We start from the raw sequence: 18,005 nt of genomic DNA on the forward strand, positions 1-18,005 counted from the left end.
ATTTTGGCACAAGCTAAAAAAAAAAAAAAAATTTTATTTCGAATGCAGAAATTTTTAATCGGAACAAAATAATAGCATTCTAAGCATATATTTAAAATATATACATTTTTTGGGTTTTTATATTCTCTGAGTTTCAAACATGCTTTCCTGGAATATTGCATATGTTTCTGGATAAAGCAACACAATCTGCCATGAGGATACTTTCTCATCATCACAAAATCGACAGATTTCGCTACTGGTTATACCTAGTTTAACTAGGTGACTTCTTAGACTACTCTGTTCTGTCATGTCCAATGTGCATTTATTTTAAATATCAGTTTGAAGTTGTCAAAATTGGCCGTGAAAGTTTTAAAGTTGTCAAAATTGGCCGTGAAAGTTTTAAAGTTTTGTCTCCGCAGTTAGTTTCTATGGCAACTATTTGATCTGTACTGCTTCGACAATAAATAAAGATATAAATTCCATGTTTCATCAAGGTACCCTTGATACGGCGATTCGGCTAGTGATTGTCCTCAAAAAGATATATACTTTACTCTACTTTGCGGTCTGTGACTTCTCCATCTAAAAAAAAGCATGTATGAAAAGCAGTGGCGTCTAAATGTAACAAAAGGTTGAATCTTATCACACACTATTTCAAGCATTTTATGGAAAGAGGGTGCAAAAAATACGATCAAGTTTTTGGCATGACAGTCTTTCATTCTACATTTAAATTTGCCTGGCTTGGCAGTTTTGATAGCACACGTTAATTGCATTTCAGAGCCAAGTCAGAGACGATGACATTCAGTGCAGCCACAGGAAGGAGCAACATTAGCATCCAGACACGAGATGAGATGGGTGCATGTGATTGTTGCAAGCATAGACAAATAAAGACATGAATATATATAAATATATTTATATGTATAACATGTGAACATGTAAGGGAGATGGCACCACCAAGCCGCAGAACAAAAGGTGTGCGTGTGTGGCCATGAACCATGAACACACACACACACACATACAGACAGGACATGCAGAGTGCAGCACACACTGCACACATACGTTTACACGAAGGCAGAAGGCAGCCTTGCAACAGCGAAATGCAATTAGAAAATTGATGTGGCCAGTAGATGCTCATGATCTTACTGAAACGCCGAGTTGGGACCACAGTGTAAACCGCACCCTGACTCTGCTCCTCACTCTCTCTCTCTCTCTCTCTCTCTCTCTCTCCCTCTTCTCTCTCTCTCTCTCTTTCTTTCATTAAATGCGCTCGAATGTTTATTAAAATGCATGAAATACTTTTAAAAAGCAATGCAGAGGTCGGTTCAGCACTTTGTTGCTGTCATGTTTATGGCACAGCTGCTGGGGCAGCAACAACACACATTGGATGTAATTGACTCTGCGCCTCACTAGCCGACCAATTACTATAGCTATTGCCATACAGCTGGCCACAACCTCCCATTGAGATAGATACACTTAGATAGCGACTGCGACTTCAGTTTCTGGTTTAGTTGGTCGTTTTGGTTTACTTTAGTTATGCACTGTTGGCTTGCAACATATGCAGATGGACCAAATGCAGTGCTTGTTGTTGCTATTGTTGTTGCTGTTGTTCGCGCATCTGGCAACATCTTGTTGAGCTGTCAAAATATGCTTGTTAACAACATTTGTTGCACCGCACCAACAGCAACAACAGCACGAACAGACAACAGCAATATGCTGGGAGACCCAGCCATGCATTAGACTAAACATGTTTACAAGACATCAGCAACTTTTTAGAGTGCAGGCTTTTAGAAGCTGCTTTCCATTTAATTTCTGACAGCAACATTTTTCTATTTGTGCTTCTTATTCTTATTTTTTTTTCTCTCTCTCTCTCTTTTTTTTCTTGACTTAGTTAAAAGGCGACAAAAATAATCATAAAAATTGCCGTTGTTTTTGTATTTAGCTGGCATGTTGTTCAACTTTATCTCATGGTAAACTTTCCATAAATAGCAAAAACCCAGTTCAGACTATGCAAAAGATACGTGTGTGAGCAGCCGCCTTGGGCGTGTGTTTGTCTAATAGATCAGCAACAGCAACAGCAACAGCAGCAGCAGCAACAGCATCAGCAGCAACAGCAGCAGCAGCAGCAGCGACTCAAATGTGCTCCTATCCCATTTATCATCTGGCGGCTGTCTGCAATTTCAGCGACTGGGCGGCGTTCGTGTTGCTGCTGCAACAACAGCAGCGCTCTGTTCTGCCTCTGCCTCTGCCTCTGCAGCGTATGCCCCTGATTGTGCCTCTGCCACATCGTAAGCATGAAATTCGAGCGACGTGCGCGCACAAGGTGTCTGCATTTCAACGCCCCAGACTCTGAGCCGGTGGAGACACTGAGACCCCCCTACGGTCTAAAGCTGAAACCTGGCCAAACGGCTAATGTAGCAGGCAGAAGGCAGGCAGCAGACGGCTGGCCAGCTTTTGCTTCATTTACACTGAAATTATTCAGCATAAATCATTTTAATGTTGCGTGATTTTTAGTCGGCCATTTAGAGGCCGCTGAGTGTCACTTAAAATCTGACACATTAAAAGGACAACAGACGACAGCAACACAACCAGAATCACACACAGAAAAAGAGAAAATATTTACAGTATTTAAAATATTAATAAAATTAACTAAAGCAATGTGAAATGTTGAACAGTTGAATTAAGGTTTCTGCAACTTTGATATATACTCAATTAAATGCATGCAAATGTGGCAACTGCTACAATGCTCGTTACAAAGACTTATAAGCATATATATATATATATATATAGGTATATATATGTGTGAAATTTGACAAATCCAAAAAGTTTATTTCTACTTGTCAAAATGAAAAGTATCTCGAACGGATGCCAACAACTGGTAAATAGTAAATAGCAGATTAAACTTTATTTATGATTATTATTTTTGTTGCTGTTTTGTTTTTGCTTTTGGTTTGTGTTTGTGTTTTAAAGCGAAACATTTTATTTACATCTTTTTGGTTGCCCTGACAGCTGTTGGCTGACTAGGCAGCAACATACTTACTTAGTACATAATACATTATAATTACCAGCGATGTGGGTTCCACATAAACTTTTGGGCATGCCTTTAAAATTATGGCTAAAATTATGCAGATCAAAGTGCGCGCTTACAACACAACACACAACACACAAGACACACACACACATGGTATATGGTATATGGTATATGGTACATAGGTAGATATATATTAAAGTCAAATATTTCACACAGATGTGCTTTGAAGTTGCCATGCTCCTCGATTCACATTCATTTTAGCTTTGAGTTGGCATTCGCAGGAATCACATCTTGTAGAAGGCAGCACAAGTGATACTTTGTTGTCGATTGTTGTTATTGTTGTTGTTGTTGTTGAGGTTGAAAGTAGATAAATACCAGCATATAAACATTTCATTAGTATGAGCATCATAAGTTCGTTATTGTTGCCAGACAGTTTTATATCACACGAATGATGCGGCTGTCAGGCAAATAGCTTCTTGTAACTTACACCATCAACTTTGGGCCTGCAGCGCGATCTTTGCAGAAAACGCATTATGACAGGCGGCATGTGTTCCTTATACATCCCATATTGGCGCAGTACAAAACGGCAGTCGCTAAAGTGCACACATTGGCCAACGTTTTTGTCGGGTGTCTGGCAGCTACGTTCTGGCAGCAGATGCCGCATAAATGGAGATTATACATATACATATATTAGCGAATGTGTGTGTGTGTGTCTGTGTGTGTGTGTGTGTATCTATGTGTGTCTGTCTAAGCCATAATCAATGGTTAGCTTACGTGTGTGGCAGAAAGTTGGCAACAAGATGACGAGCAGGCAGCAGTTGTAGCACAAAAACAAAATCAATCGACAAGTGAGCCGCATTTTGAATTTGAAATTCGCAAGAGCAACCGCCGCCGACAGCGCTGTTGATGATATATTAAAGTCGCGTTAAAGTCTTATACGCTTTAAGCTGCCCCAGCTAGGGCTGCTGCGGAAACCGAAGCTGGGCAACAGATTGTTGCTCAAGTAAACAGCTTGGGCTCTTGGGCAACTTTTGATAAGCAGCCGAACAGTCGAGCAAGTATGCCACAGCGAGCGGAGAGCGGAGAGCGGAGGCAGCGCTTATCAGCGATGTGCAAAACAAGAGGCCAAAAAATATGTACATAATATGTAAACAACAGACACACACATAGCTAAAATTAACTGTACACATAAGTGGCTGTATAGCTTTATAGATGCGGCATCCATAAACACATGTTTGAGGCGCCTCAAACCAGAATGAGCCAAAGCTCTGCCTGGTGCCTTCCCATTGGCTCGCTGCTCGCGGGTGGCGCAAATGGAAATTTATTATACATCTATGTAGATTTATTGCAAAGTTGAAAATGAATTCAAAGCGTGTGGAAAGTAGCAGCTGTGCTGCAAGGAATTGACTTCTATGCCGCCTTTGCTAGTGCTTGTGGACGCGGGGGTATTTGTTCAGCAAAATGTGCAAAGCTATTACCTAGAACAACACCAAACATCAACTGAACATTTTAAATAAGTGTACTCTAAGATTTAAATTAATAAAGGCCTCTTACATCCGCTGAATTGTTTGCAACATGTTTGCTTGCTCCATTAAAGGGCAACTTGATCTTTTACCGACCCATCCATAAATGCTACAGCTGAATGGGAATTAAATGCCGCAAATGCCTGGATTGGCTTGCATTGAGTTGAAAAACAATGTTCCATAATAGTTAATGTATTTTAATTATGACTGTTACTCTTATGCTTGCCCCAATGAAGACAATGCCCAAATCAGAATCAAATTAAATTCCAGCTAACGCATACACTGACATGTGTGTGTGTGTGTGTGTATAGGTAGTTTAGCTGGTGAAATTTTAATAAAAATGCAAATTTTTTGAAGTAGCCTAAGGGGTTTCTGGCACATGCAAAGCCAATAAAATGATATTGCTCGTTATGAACTTGGCGGCAGATACGGAAAGCTGTGCAATTTTCAAGCACTCAGAAAGGTGCGCAGGAAGTTTGGCCGTATTGCTTCCGTTATTATTGGTTAGCTTAAAGTTTTGCTCGCTTTTGTTGCCAAAGATTGTCAGACTTCAACAACTGTGTCACTGGAAAGCTTTAAATGTAAACACAGAGTTTACCAAATGATCTTCCGACTGATTTCTGACAACATCATTCATATCTTTTTTCATTATTATGTCGAATCTACTCACTTTGACATACATAATAAGTAAATTATATTTGAAGACTACAGGAAATGCACCAAGGAATATATTTGAGGTGTTGATAAGCAAAACTGACTTCGGTTTTGGAATAACACATAAAAACTAATAATGATTTTTTTAACTGTTTTTTGTATTTTGTTTTTTATTCTTATAATAAATTTAACTTGGGCTTAGCACCCATTTTGACAGCCCGTAGCTTAATATAAACACTTGTGTACATGTTGAGGAAATGATGACTGATTTAATGGACATCGAACCATTATCGTGTACATTGCAAAATACAGCAAAGTGTTGAAAGACGCATTGTTTGCTCATAAAACCCGCACATCATTAAATCCCCAGTCCCCGCATGCCACCCTCCCAATGTCCCCTACTAAAATGTCAGCCAGCCATGGCTAACTGGGCAATGCTGCAGACAAGCTACTCAGATCATCCTCCCTCCGGCCATCACAGTGCCGCCTTTCCCTTTCCAATTCACATATGTAAACGTTTAAGTACGATATTTAGATATGTGTACAAAACATGCCGGAACCGAAGCATAAAAACCGAAATGCGCATAATAAAAAGTCATCATCATAGACATAGACCCATGTGCCTGGCTGCCCCCTTGTTGTAGAGATCCATTGCTACGGCCACAGCCCTTTTACAGATGTGCGATAAAACGACGAGCGGCAACAAAGGGCTTAGAAAATATGAGAAACAAAGCATAAAATAAAACACTTCGAACTTCAAGTTGACAATTTGAAGACGTCAATAAAGTTTCAAAAGCAGCTCCACGTCAACTCTGTTGCTGCGGCTGCTGTTGTTGCTGTTGTTGCTCTGGCTATTGTTGTCGCATGCATTTTCGCTTTCTTCGTTTTTCCCAATAAAAATTCTTTAGAAATCATTTAGAAAACGCATGCATGCACATCATGTGCACACCCACGGCCCCCCATTCGGAGCGCCCGTACAATGCCATCACAGATAGATATAACGCGTGTCAGACACGACAGTGCCATGGATCATGTGTCAAATTGTGACTTGCACTTGCAGCACCAGTAGCAGCAGCAGCAGCACCAGCACCAGCAGCAACAACAACAATATCAGCAACAGCAGCATCAGCAGCAGCAGCAATATCAGTGTCAGCAGTAAGTGCAACAGCAACTAGTCACCAGATGGCAGTTACCTGCAACAGCTACACCAACAGCATCCGATGCCGAGAGCCAACACTCGAAGACCGGCGACACAAGCAGATGAAGACACTCAACTGACTGCTCAGCTGGGGGCGACAGCAAACGGCACACGCAAATGCACTTTTTGATTGCCTCGGGCTGCTCTTATCTGTCTTTGGCTGTTTTCCTTATGAATACCAAAGTGTAACAGCGACTGAGTCGCACAATCAGACTTGGATGGTTGTTGCATTGTCGTTTTATTTGATGTTCGGGTAAAAGCTTTTATCAAAAATCGTATTGCATGCAAATTAGATTCCTCTCGAATCTCTCGTACTTACAACCGTGACCTGACAGTCGCTTTGTGCTGCAATTTAAAAAAATATACACGTTGCCTTTTATATGATGATGCCATTGTCATTTGCGCTGCAGCGCTCTACTCTCTACTGCTGATGCTGCTGCTGCTGCTGCTGCTAGAGTTGCTGCGGGCCTGCTGATAAAGACACCGACGACAAAGCAACGAAACGCTGATGATTCAGACATTGCATCCAAAGCTCATTCTGCTGCTGACGACCAAATTGTTGTTGCTGCTGCGCTTTGGTCTTTTGTCGCAGCTCTCAATTGACTTGATAAACTTCTTCCTACAATTTTTTTCAATTCTATCTATCGTACGCTTTGCTTGTTAACGTCAACCGGCTGCACACACACACACACACACATACGCACACACACACACACACATGTACACAAAAGGGAAATGCAGGCGTAAAATGAGTTCGCTTTTTCTTTAGACTCTATCGAGCACGTCTTATCTGTAGTCGCATACGTATATGGCCCATGACAGCGGAGGCTGAGACAGAGACACTCCGTCGCAGTGTAACGCCGACTTAAATACACTCGAATGCATTTCCATTTCATGGCTATGGCTTCATTGCCGCCAAACATCGTCGTCGTCCGCCGCTTTGTCTGGTGGCTATGCGCCAACTTGCCATATATATAAAAAAAAAAATATAAAAAAACTGAGCTGAGCTGAGCACCAGCGAGCTGTTGGTGTAATAGCGTTCATCGAAGCTTAAGGTGTATAAATCACACACAATGCGGTCTTTTGTAGTTTCAGGCGACACACAATCACACACACACACACACACAGACACACACACACAGTAACCTTTACCATGCCTGCTGTTGCAGTGAAAAAGTGAGCAGCGTTTAGGTTTTTTGGGTCAACAAAATATTGCCCTGCCGTTGAGCTTTAATGCTGCACTCGGTTCACAGTTTCCGATTGGCATTTAAATAATAATAGAATTATAATTTATTTTCAACAATTTGTTGCACTGTTTGTAATCATTTGTTAACTGTCACTGACTGATTCGGTGCACTGAGGAGGCGTGTAAGCCGCTTATCAACATATAAAAACAACTTAAGAAAAGCTCATAATACATTGTGCACTGCATCCACTTGAATTACGACCCACACCAACAACGAACAAAACGCCTTTTCATAAAGAGACCAAAATATTTAAGAGCTATATTTAAAATCAAATAAACACATATGCCAACAATCAAATGCTTGCCGTACTGTAAATTGAGCTTAGTTTCGGTTTATTTAAGACTCGACTGACGTCGGCATCCAAATGGAAGTGCAAGCAACTGCAAAGCGATCCACTCATGTGCAAGTTCAGCGCCAGCCTCAGGCAAGCAGCTTAGCCTGGATTGAATTGAAATTTGTTTATGGCCAACTGCAACTTCATAGTGAATGTGGAATGTGGAATGGGAAGACTCTTTGGCGCTTTGGCGCTTTGGCGCCATAGAAACAAACTTGTACACATGTTTCTGTCATTTTCTGGAATTATGTGCAACGCAAACGACACACGAAATAATATGATTTTCTTGCTTCATAAGCCGAACGTACTTTTTCCACAACATTTGCTGCAGCAAGGCACTGTGGAAACAATCGCGAAGGCACTCATCAAAATTCAATTTAAATATTTAATTTAAGCTAATTCAATTCTGGTATAACCTGAATTTTATTTTTACTGACAATGTATAATTTTAAGCAGCTAATGAATAAATACATAAATAAAATAAATAAAAAAAAATCCAATATAATTTTCTAACGTATATATAAAATAGATAAATAAAAATACAATATAATTTTATAATTGAAAAATGACTTTGAAAGCTGTTAAGAGCTTAATGTATAAATGTAATGATAGATTAGACAACATATTCATAATTCAAATAGTTCATAATAATTCTATTTAAAATTATAGCCAAATCTTCACACAAATTACAATAATATTTATAGTATGCAGTGAAATAAATTTAGCTGTCGATATACATTAGCAAAGTTTGAATACGTGTTTCATTCAATGGTACAATAAATCAGGCCATTAAAGTATTATTTCACAATCGGAGGCACAGTTCAAAAGGTTACAGAACTTCTGTCTGCCGAACAGGCAATTCTCATCCATTGTGCTGCGGCTCCGTTGCCGCGGGTCCAAGTCTGTTTATCGTTTATTTCAGCAATGACAGGTGCAGCTGCCAGTGGCACACAATCGAAATGTATCTATATATCTATAAGTTGGGCTGGCAGTGCGTGCGATGCCGTTTGTTTATGGAATTTGAACTTTTAGCTGGCCCAAATAAGCGACTCACTGGCTGGCTGGCTGGCTGGCTGACTGGCTGGCTGGCTGGCTGACAGACTGGCTGTCTAAGCGAGCACCTCACCCGCTCACTTCGAGGAGCAGCTGGCTCTGAAATTGTTGTGATTGTGATGCTGACTGAAGCACGTTGTTTACTAGTATGTTGTTAAATGCAAAAATGATTTCCTATCACAACAAAGCAAACAAACAAATAGCGAGGCGCACGTAGCAAGGGCGCCGTCGACTTTTTGGTTTAAAATGCAATAACCAATCAAATAAATTGGCAAACAAAATGGTTCAAGCATTAAGCCAACGCGTTGTCGCTATTTGTATTATTATTTTTTTCGTTTTTTTTCAATACTTTTGTTGTTATTGCTCGATTTCTGTTTCTGATTTTGTCGCAAATGTGTCTCATTATTGCGTGATATTTATTTAGGTTATGACTTAAGTTGTGTCACGTTCGCTTGAATTTATATCCAATATGTTGGCCATCCGTCGCACCAATGCCTAAAATTCACGGCCAGCTCTAGATCCCAAAATAGCAACACACAGAAAATTATGCCCACAGATCAAGCAGCTGATATTTGGTAGTGGGTATGCTTGCTGTCTCGCTGGACCTCAATTTATGTGTATAGAAAATTTATATGCAAATATTCAATGCACGTCGTGCGCATTGCATTCCAAATGCAGAGCCACCTCCGCCCCCATCGCAACGGCATGCCACTAATTGGACCCAGTGGTTCACCATCGTGATCGCATTTAAATGTGCTGATCAATTTGGTTAAATGTTAATAGCGCCCTGGGCGAGGCAACACTCCAGTTGTCGGTCGAGATTCCATGCTGCGATGCTTCGATGGTGCGGGTCATGCGGGCTCACCTTTGTGTTTGAGGCAAACGCATTTCATTTCACTTGTGCGCATAAAGAGATATATGACACACATAAACTGAAATTAGCTGCCAATTTGAGAGGCTGTCTTTGTCTCTGTTCTTACTGAAGTTGCATGTGAATTGTTTTATATTTATTTGGCGGCATTAAGCCATTAAAATACAAGCAACCTAAAAACGACAAACAAAAAAAATACAATGAATTATCATGCTGAGCTAAGAACGACTTCAACTCCATCTCCATCTCCATCGCCATCTCCGACAAAAGTAATCAAATCAAATTTGTTTATTTTTGTTTTGTTTGACTTTTCTATGCAGCCTAAAAGTGTGCCACAAACATTTTTCACAACTGCTTAAGATTTGCACCCAAATCCGCTGCACTTTTTCATTGGCTTCAAGTTTTTCGTCTATGCGTAAACTTATTATCATTCTAGCTATTTATTTTATTGCACACACATACAACACAGTGAGCTGCTACAATTGTTTTCACATGCAAATTCTCGGGCTCCCCCTTCCCCCTTCACAATCCTCCTTAACCCCCTTAGCCCCCACCACAACCCTCGCCTTTGCCATTACACTGTGAAACATTTATATGCAAATGGATCGCAAGAGCCCCGCTGCTCCCTGCTGCTGCTGGTGCTGCTGCTTCTGTTTGCGCTCCCATTGCGAGACACACTCAAAAAGAGATTTCCACTAAAAGACAAATGTTACAATATTACAGGGCACTCGCTGAGCGGGAGCGTACCTTGAGTGGCTGCTGCAAATGTTGGAGGGTTTGTCTTTGCCAGTGCTCTTGCTCCTGACTTTCTGTCCTGTCTGCCCTGCTACGCGCTCAAGTGGCAAAAAAATCGCTGAAGTCGCAAAAATTATTGCAGTTGGCAACTTGAAGCTGACATTTCACACACACACACACACAGATACTCACACATACGCACACGTACAAACAAATAAAGTGCGCGTGCGATAAAAGTAAAGTGACAGCAAAAACAATTGCAAACTTGTGCAATTAATTAAGTGAAAAGTGTGCGCTCCTCTGATGCAGCATTAGAAATTGAGTTGCCACTTTCCGTGATGAGTTGATGTCGCAAATCCAAATCTAAATCCAAAGCAAACACAATCACAATGTTCTCACACGTGCTGTCATTTAAATATTTAAATATGCTGCTGGCAGCAGCGGCGCCGACAACGACAGCACTTGCTGTCACCGCTGCTCTGCTCTGCTCGGCTCTGCTCTGCTCTGCTCCGCTCTGCTTAAAGTTTTGCATGTTTTGGTGTCTGTGTTAAACCAAAAACCAAACTGCTGCCCTGACAACTTCAGCTTCAGCTACTTCCACTGCCACTGCCACTGCCGCTGCCACAGCCATTGAGGTACGAGCACGGAACAGCAGAAATCATGCCACACACTCACACGAACACTCAGCGAAACGTTATTTTTTCCTTGGATCTTTTTTTTTTTGCTGTTGAGAAATGCTTTGCTTTGCGAGCAGCGTCTTCTTTTATCAGACAAACTAAGCGCAAAATTAGTTTTTGAACTTTTTAAATTGGTTTATTTCATGGAGTTTTGATTTTTAGCACATTGCGTAACGAGCCTGAGAACTGCGTTCTCCTAATTGGCTCTAGTCGTGCTCCCAGAATAGAACAGGCCGCGATTGCAGTTCGCTTAACGCCTTCATTAGCCATGAGTGTGCGTGTGTTTGTGTGTTTGTGTGTGTGTGTGTGTGAGTAACTACTCAATTTGCCAGGCGACTTCAGGCGAAATCATTTTCTCAGCACAAATTTGCAATTATTATAATATGCAGGAGCGACATCCATTTGGGCACGCGCTCCTTATATCCGGTATACAGCTGGTATACATGGACATTTTTTCAGCAATGTACACTCCTGTGTGTGTGTGTGTGTGTGTGTGTGTATATGAGTATGTACTAGCTGGGTGTTGGGCTACTAGGTGCCCACGCCGTGAGCACTTAATACCTTATAATTTGCCGTGAGTCGTTGCATTCATAAAATTTACTTTATGAACAATAATTCATATGCGCGTGTATGTGTGTGTGTGTGTGTGTGTGTGGAAAGTGCATAAAAATCAATTTTTGCACATGAAACAGCAACGAAAAAACTGGCAAGGCGGCGAAATAAAACAACAGCAACATAGTGGTGTATACGACGGTGGCAACAGCAACAGCAACAGCACTGGCAATGGCAAAAATAACGACGACAGCAGCAACGACAACGACAACGACATCGTCGCGACATTGCATACTTCTCAGATGACAAGAAGTGAGAGCTGCAAGGAGGGTACCAAATAGCTGCCTGGCATAACCCCCTGCAGCCCATAATACTTGTTACTGATTATATGTACAAAGTTGCCTCGCTCTTTGTTCTATAGTGGCAGTACCAGTACCAGTGCAAGTACCAGTGCCAGTGCCAGTGCCAGTGCCAGAACATGGCCCCAGCAATTGTCCCACAATGGCCGCATCTGCATGTGTATTGGTATTTGTATATGAATACGCTTATATATCAATGTGTGTGCGCCACATATATTGTTATATGTTCCTGTGGTCGAGTCTGCAACTCCCGTCTCTGGCATTCCTGCATCGCAGCGCAGCCTGACTGCGATTGCTATTTCCTTTCACATCTCCGCCCCCACATGCAATTATTTCAACAAATTTAAACCTCAGCGAAATAATAAACAATTCGTTTTCAGATTAAAATGCAATTTTCATAACTTTTTGTGCAAGGCACTGCTCCCAGCCACCCCCATTCATTCCGCCAGCCGCAATTACTACTTATTTTATTTATTACGTAAGCCGGTGCATTAATTTTTCACAATGCATTCGTACCGTTAAAATTGCATCTTTGTTTTTGTTATTGTTTTCCTTAGTGCTGTATGGCTCAACATTTATCATACAATCCACAATTCACTTATATATGTAAATATTTACGGGGTTGCGGAGACCATTTGCCAGATTTAAACAACTATCGAGTCGTACTGAAAAAGCCTCCATCACTAAAGAAAAATCATATCAACAAACCGCGCATTACACTATGCTGCAAAACTTACATTTTCACAAACGCTCAGATAAACTGTGAAAATTTCAACGACAATGGTTACAATGGTTATATTAAATAATAAATTAATTTTTAGGCATGGGACACATTAACATATTTTTGGAGGTCTAGTCTCTGCTGTGTTTTGAAAACGTAGAGGTCCAGTGTAATTGGCATAAAATATTATTTGATTAAGCCGCAATTAAATTAAGAACAGCAAGCAAAGTGGAAACACCTCTCACAGCTTATAGATGAGAATTAAATACCCATCTCCGAGCCCATTCGTTCACATGACAGCTCAGTGCCAATACCTCCATGATTTCCAATCAATTCCGGCAGTATGGCAAGTTGGCAAGTGTTGGCAAAATTACCCAGGTGACGATGACACATTATGGCTTGCATATTTTAAGGCCATGCGGCGACTATTCGAATGTCATTTTAATGGCTGTTGGTTAGCTAATTGGGCTTACGATTAGCAAGTGAATGCCAAATGAGCACTGGGCGACAAAAGATTAGTCCATTGAGCATCGGGCGACAGCTGAGGACGACATCTATTTAAATATGCAGCTGAGCAGAAACTTGTCGATTTGCATTAGTTGCTCTGATGCTGTGATGCGGTGATGCTCTGATGCTCTGATGTTGTGATGCTGTGAGACTGGGATGTAATGTCACATTTTCATCTAGTGCTTTAAATATGTACATGTGTAAGTGGGTTGCTCCAAATAGATAAATATTGCGCTGCTAGCAGTGGCTTTAAAGTCCTTCGAAAGGGCAAACACTCAACATTTATTGTCATGGCTTTCTGCTATGATAATGTGATATACGTCAACGTCAATTGGATTGGATGCTTTGAAAGCCAATAAGCTGCTATTCGTTGGGGACACTCCCACACTACAGCATGATTTATTGCCGTAAAAACAAAGACACCCATTGACTTGAGCTTGTAAATGTACTCAGTATACCGTATATACGATAACTGCAAAGCTGGATAAAGTGAATCATTGCCAATATGGAGAGTGGGTGCACTTGAAAATACAAATTGACAGATATGATAAGGTCCTTGGCATAATCCAATTAAAGCTGTGTTCATCTATTGACTGCATATATGAGAAATTGGATTATTTTTAATTAGTGATAATCGCATTCCGATTTAAATTAATATTTAATAATAATAATAATTATAACAATGATGGTCTCAAGTTTATTTAACCTGATAAATGTGTGGCGTATAAAAACAACTTTAAAAACGGAAAATAATCTGTTTAAAAATCTATAGCAAATGGGAAATTTTTCACTTTGTGATTTTATCTTTGATGTAATTGTATAAATTTCAAAATTCAAGTTGGCCAGCTTAATTTAAACGTAATTTATTAAACCATTTATTCGCATCATACTGCTAACCAACTTTTACCTGGTCTATGCATAAATTGGCAAAATTCCAACACTGATCAACGAGATTCATAATAAATGTTTTTCGCCCGAATGCAGTGTCATAAAAATAAGCGTTAAATATAAGTATGTGTAAATGACCATGTAGGTAAACATACTCTCACATATGTATATGTTTTCGGATACAAGTGCGTAAACAAGCCCGGTGCCAATTCATTGCAATGCAGCTGTTTGTAAGCGAAAATGAGTTAAGCACTTTAATGTTAATGCGATGCATCTGCGAAAGCAAAGCATTTTATCTGATTTATATTTAAGTGCATTTATGCCAACGCCATTTTATAATTTTGTTTATTTTTTATTTTAAACCATTTGGCAGGCACTTATGCATTAATGCATTTTATTTCATAATTATAATTTTCCACGCTGATGGTAAATTTATATATAGTTTTTAATGCATAGGCAATTTCATAACGGAATAGAATCAACTAATTATAACTAGATTGGCCGTTAATGTGGGAGAAACAGCTTTGGCTTATATTTATTTATGTTTTCATTTATTTTGTGTACGTGCAGCAATAATTACCAGAAGAGTGAAATTATTGAATAGAAATGCGCCAACCGTTTAATTATTTCGATTCTGCCATTTAATTAGTTCCCAGCACCGGCCATCAATCTTACCGGAGGTAAAACCCACGCGTATCTGGATGACTAAGCAAATTGACTCAATTGATAATTTCATTGAAACACTCAATCAACAACTGGCAAATGGTTATACATAAATTTGAATAGCATTCCCCCACCCTCCCCAACCAGCTCTCTTTGTCTCACTTGCGAGTTTGCTCTCTATCAAATGTCTGTATTTACGTTTAAATGGCACTTTTCTTAAAAGGCTTAGCTACAAACAACAACGTATACATACAACACACACACACACTAACACACACACACACACACACACAAGCTGGTTGAGTGACATTCAAATAGACAAGCTGCCAATACGTGCAGCCGTTGTGCATAAAACTAAAGGAGTCAGCACTATGGCATAGACTGGCACACAAAAAGCATTCAAAACCAAAAACGAGCAAAAATTTTGTTATTGCATTTGAAAATGGGAGGCGTGGCCGGGGCGTGCACATTTAGGGCGTATTGTCGAGCCCATACATACGATTGGAAACCATTTTTTTATTTTTATTTTTTTTGGTTTGTTGTTTTTTCGATTTACGTTAGTTTTTGTCTTGTGTGCTTCTCTTTGCTGAGCTTGGTTCTTCATTTTTTATTTTTTTTTTTTGTTTATTGCTGTGGAGATGGCAATTGAATGGCCAAATTTCGCAAAATTCAGCTTGAGCTCACGTTTGAGACTAGACATGAGACAGCACAACAACCTGCTTTGAAGTTGCTGCCAACAGCAAGCGAATAGAGATGACGGCTCCGAAACCAAAATGGACTTATGCCACAAGTAAACAAAGTCGCTATATAGACCCATCAAGCAGTAAAACACTTGATTCACTGCAACTTATCGAAAGCAACCGACGAAAACGGATTTCACTTATATTGATTGAACTTTGGAATGGAATAAAAACAGATTCAAAAGAGTCGATTAATCCAATCGAATGTGAAAATGACATTAAATCTGCATAATAATTTGCGATACATTGAAAAATGTTGTACAAGTATTTAAATCAAGCTTGAATCGTATTAACACGAATATTCATGAATTAAAAAAGTCAATTCAGAATTTGGTTGCGCAACATGTCAAGCCAAGAAATGTTTTAAATGCTTTGTCATCTCTGTTGGTCTACCAAGCCCATGTTAAAGAGTGTTTTTTGGATTTGTATATCTGTAGTTTGTCTTTGTATTGTGTGATTTTTTGGTTGTCTACGATGGGCGTCACAGTTCAGGGCGTGGCGGTCGATTGCAGTAGAGCTCGTGCCAAACAACTCGTAGGACCTTGGGGCACCTAGCGTGCACCGAAATGAACAGCACGAGTTGCAGGAACAGCAAACGCTGGCAGACCACACACAAACGGGCTGGGAAAGGCACAGAATGAACTGCGGCGCATTGCTCATACGCAGCATTGGGCAAGTTTCTGGACAGCACACAGGTACTAGACAACCGCTCAGTTGCTGCCAACAAGTGCAAGGTGCATGGGAAATATAGTGAACGGAAAGCATAGGACCTACAACAAGCCAGACAAGCAAATCACACGCCACAACGGCCAACCTGCATTTGAAGTTGGCGAGTGTGCTTGCAATTTGCAGCATATCATGCAGCATATAGCTGCAATGTCAAAAGTGAGGTGAACGTCGTCTGTGGTAGCCATTTTGAGAGTCCTGTGGTTGGCTGTTAGAACTACTACTTCACGTCCTGGGATGATATTAAATTGGCACTCCTAAAGCATGCAGTCCAACTGCTAATTATGGAAGGCTATGCTTAATTTTCTATTTACAGCCACTCGTTTACCAAATTTTGTAGCATCTGGTTCAGGTGTGGGTATCGAGCCACTGTCAAGCTCAGACTGTGGTCGCAATGCTTAACAAGTTGCTTGTGCCATTCAATAAGTCTGACGGTCCATCAGTCCATCAGTCCATTCACCTGTCCGTCTGTCCGTCCATGCACTAGGCAGTTAGTTAAACGCTCGTCATTTGGTTTGTTTATTCTGCGCAATGATTGCAAGCAGCCCTAAAATTGCTGTGATTGCAGCCAGGATTTGACTTGACCAAACTTTGGCCCCGACATAGTATCTACAACGTGTGGCCACAGGCATATGCCCAAATGGTTGCTAGCAACAAAAATCACATATTGTGCACACGTACGCTAGCTTGGAGGCCCAGTTAACTCCCAGTCGCCAGTCGCCAGTTGGCAGTTGGCAGTTGCCAGTCGCCAAGCGACAGTCGCTAGCCGCATGGTTTGGCATCGCATTCCATGCAATTTTTCCCAGGTAACAAAATGAATTGCGTCTGGTGGTGCTGCAGCTGCTGTTGTAGCAGCTCTGGCTGTGGCTGACAGCGCCGCATGCTCAATGCGCACTATTTGCTATTATTCCAGTGATATTTCGAGAGTGCCATTGGCCATATCCTACGTAGTGTGCTGTAGTGCAGTCCAATCATACATGCTCGACCTCGCACTTGCCCATACATACATACATACATACATATACATACATACATACATACGTATGTATATACATAGGTATAGATGAGTGCAATTTACCGCTAACAATGCCATGCCCGGATAGTTACAACAAATGTTAGACGCAGCCAACAACCAACAGCCGCAGCAATGTACAGTTGCAGCTACAACTACAACAACAACAGCAGCTACAGCTACAACTACAACTACAACTACAGCTATAGCTATAGCTAACTACTTGGTTGCTATAACTACCTAACGGCTAGCACACACAGCTACATATGTTGACCATGGAAATGCATAAATAATGCGGCACAGTATGGGGCACCAACATGGCCTACGACCAGGACAAGGATACCAGTGGTGACTGCTGTTCCTGGCCATGTTGTTCTTGTTGTTGTTGTTGTTATTGTTTTTGCTTTTGTTTTTGTTGCTGCTGCCAGTAGGCATGTTGCAGGCAGAGTCTGCTCGCTGGCTGCTGGCTGGCTGGTTGACTGACTGGCTGGGTGGCTGGATGGCTAGCGAGCTGGCGAGCTGTTTTTGCCTCTCCGCTGCC

The 18,005-nt window shown here is 40.8% G+C and overlaps 1 protein-coding gene across 1 annotated transcript; it reads right to left on the reverse strand.

Moving 5' to 3' along the window:
- Positions 1-3,191: 3,191 nt before the first annotated feature.
- On the reverse strand, positions 3,192-3,863 carry LOC6563625. The gene is made up of 3 exons (XM_001989894.2): positions 3,779-3,863; positions 3,492-3,649; positions 3,192-3,319 (listed from the first exon to the last, which is right to left on the reverse strand). The coding sequence occupies exons 1-3, from the start codon at positions 3,861-3,863 to the stop codon at positions 3,257-3,259; spliced, it is 306 nt and encodes a 101-aa protein (XP_001989930.2). The 3' UTR covers positions 3,192-3,256.
- Positions 3,864-18,005: the final 14,142 nt, after the last annotated feature.

Source organism: Drosophila grimshawi, unplaced genomic scaffold (assembly GCF_018153295.1).
Source record: "Drosophila grimshawi isolate 15287-2541.00 unplaced genomic scaffold, ASM1815329v1 contig_311, whole genome shotgun sequence".
NCBI lineage: Eukaryota > Metazoa > Arthropoda > Insecta > Diptera > Drosophilidae > Drosophila > Drosophila grimshawi.

Bases quoted from the DNA above. Each gene is read 5' to 3' on its own strand.
- LOC6563625 (XM_001989894.2), bottom strand. From the start codon at position 3,863: ATGCGGCTCACTTGTCGATTGATTTTGTTTTTGTGCTACAACTGCTGC. The intron at 3,650-3,778 runs GTAAGCTAACCA...ATCTGCTGCCAG, and splicing joins GCCAACTTTCTGCCACACAC to AACGTAGCTGCCAGACACCC. The intron at 3,320-3,491 runs GTAAGTTACAAG...TCGACAACAAAG, and splicing joins GCAGGCCCAAAGTTGATGGT to TATCACTTGTGCTGCCTTCT.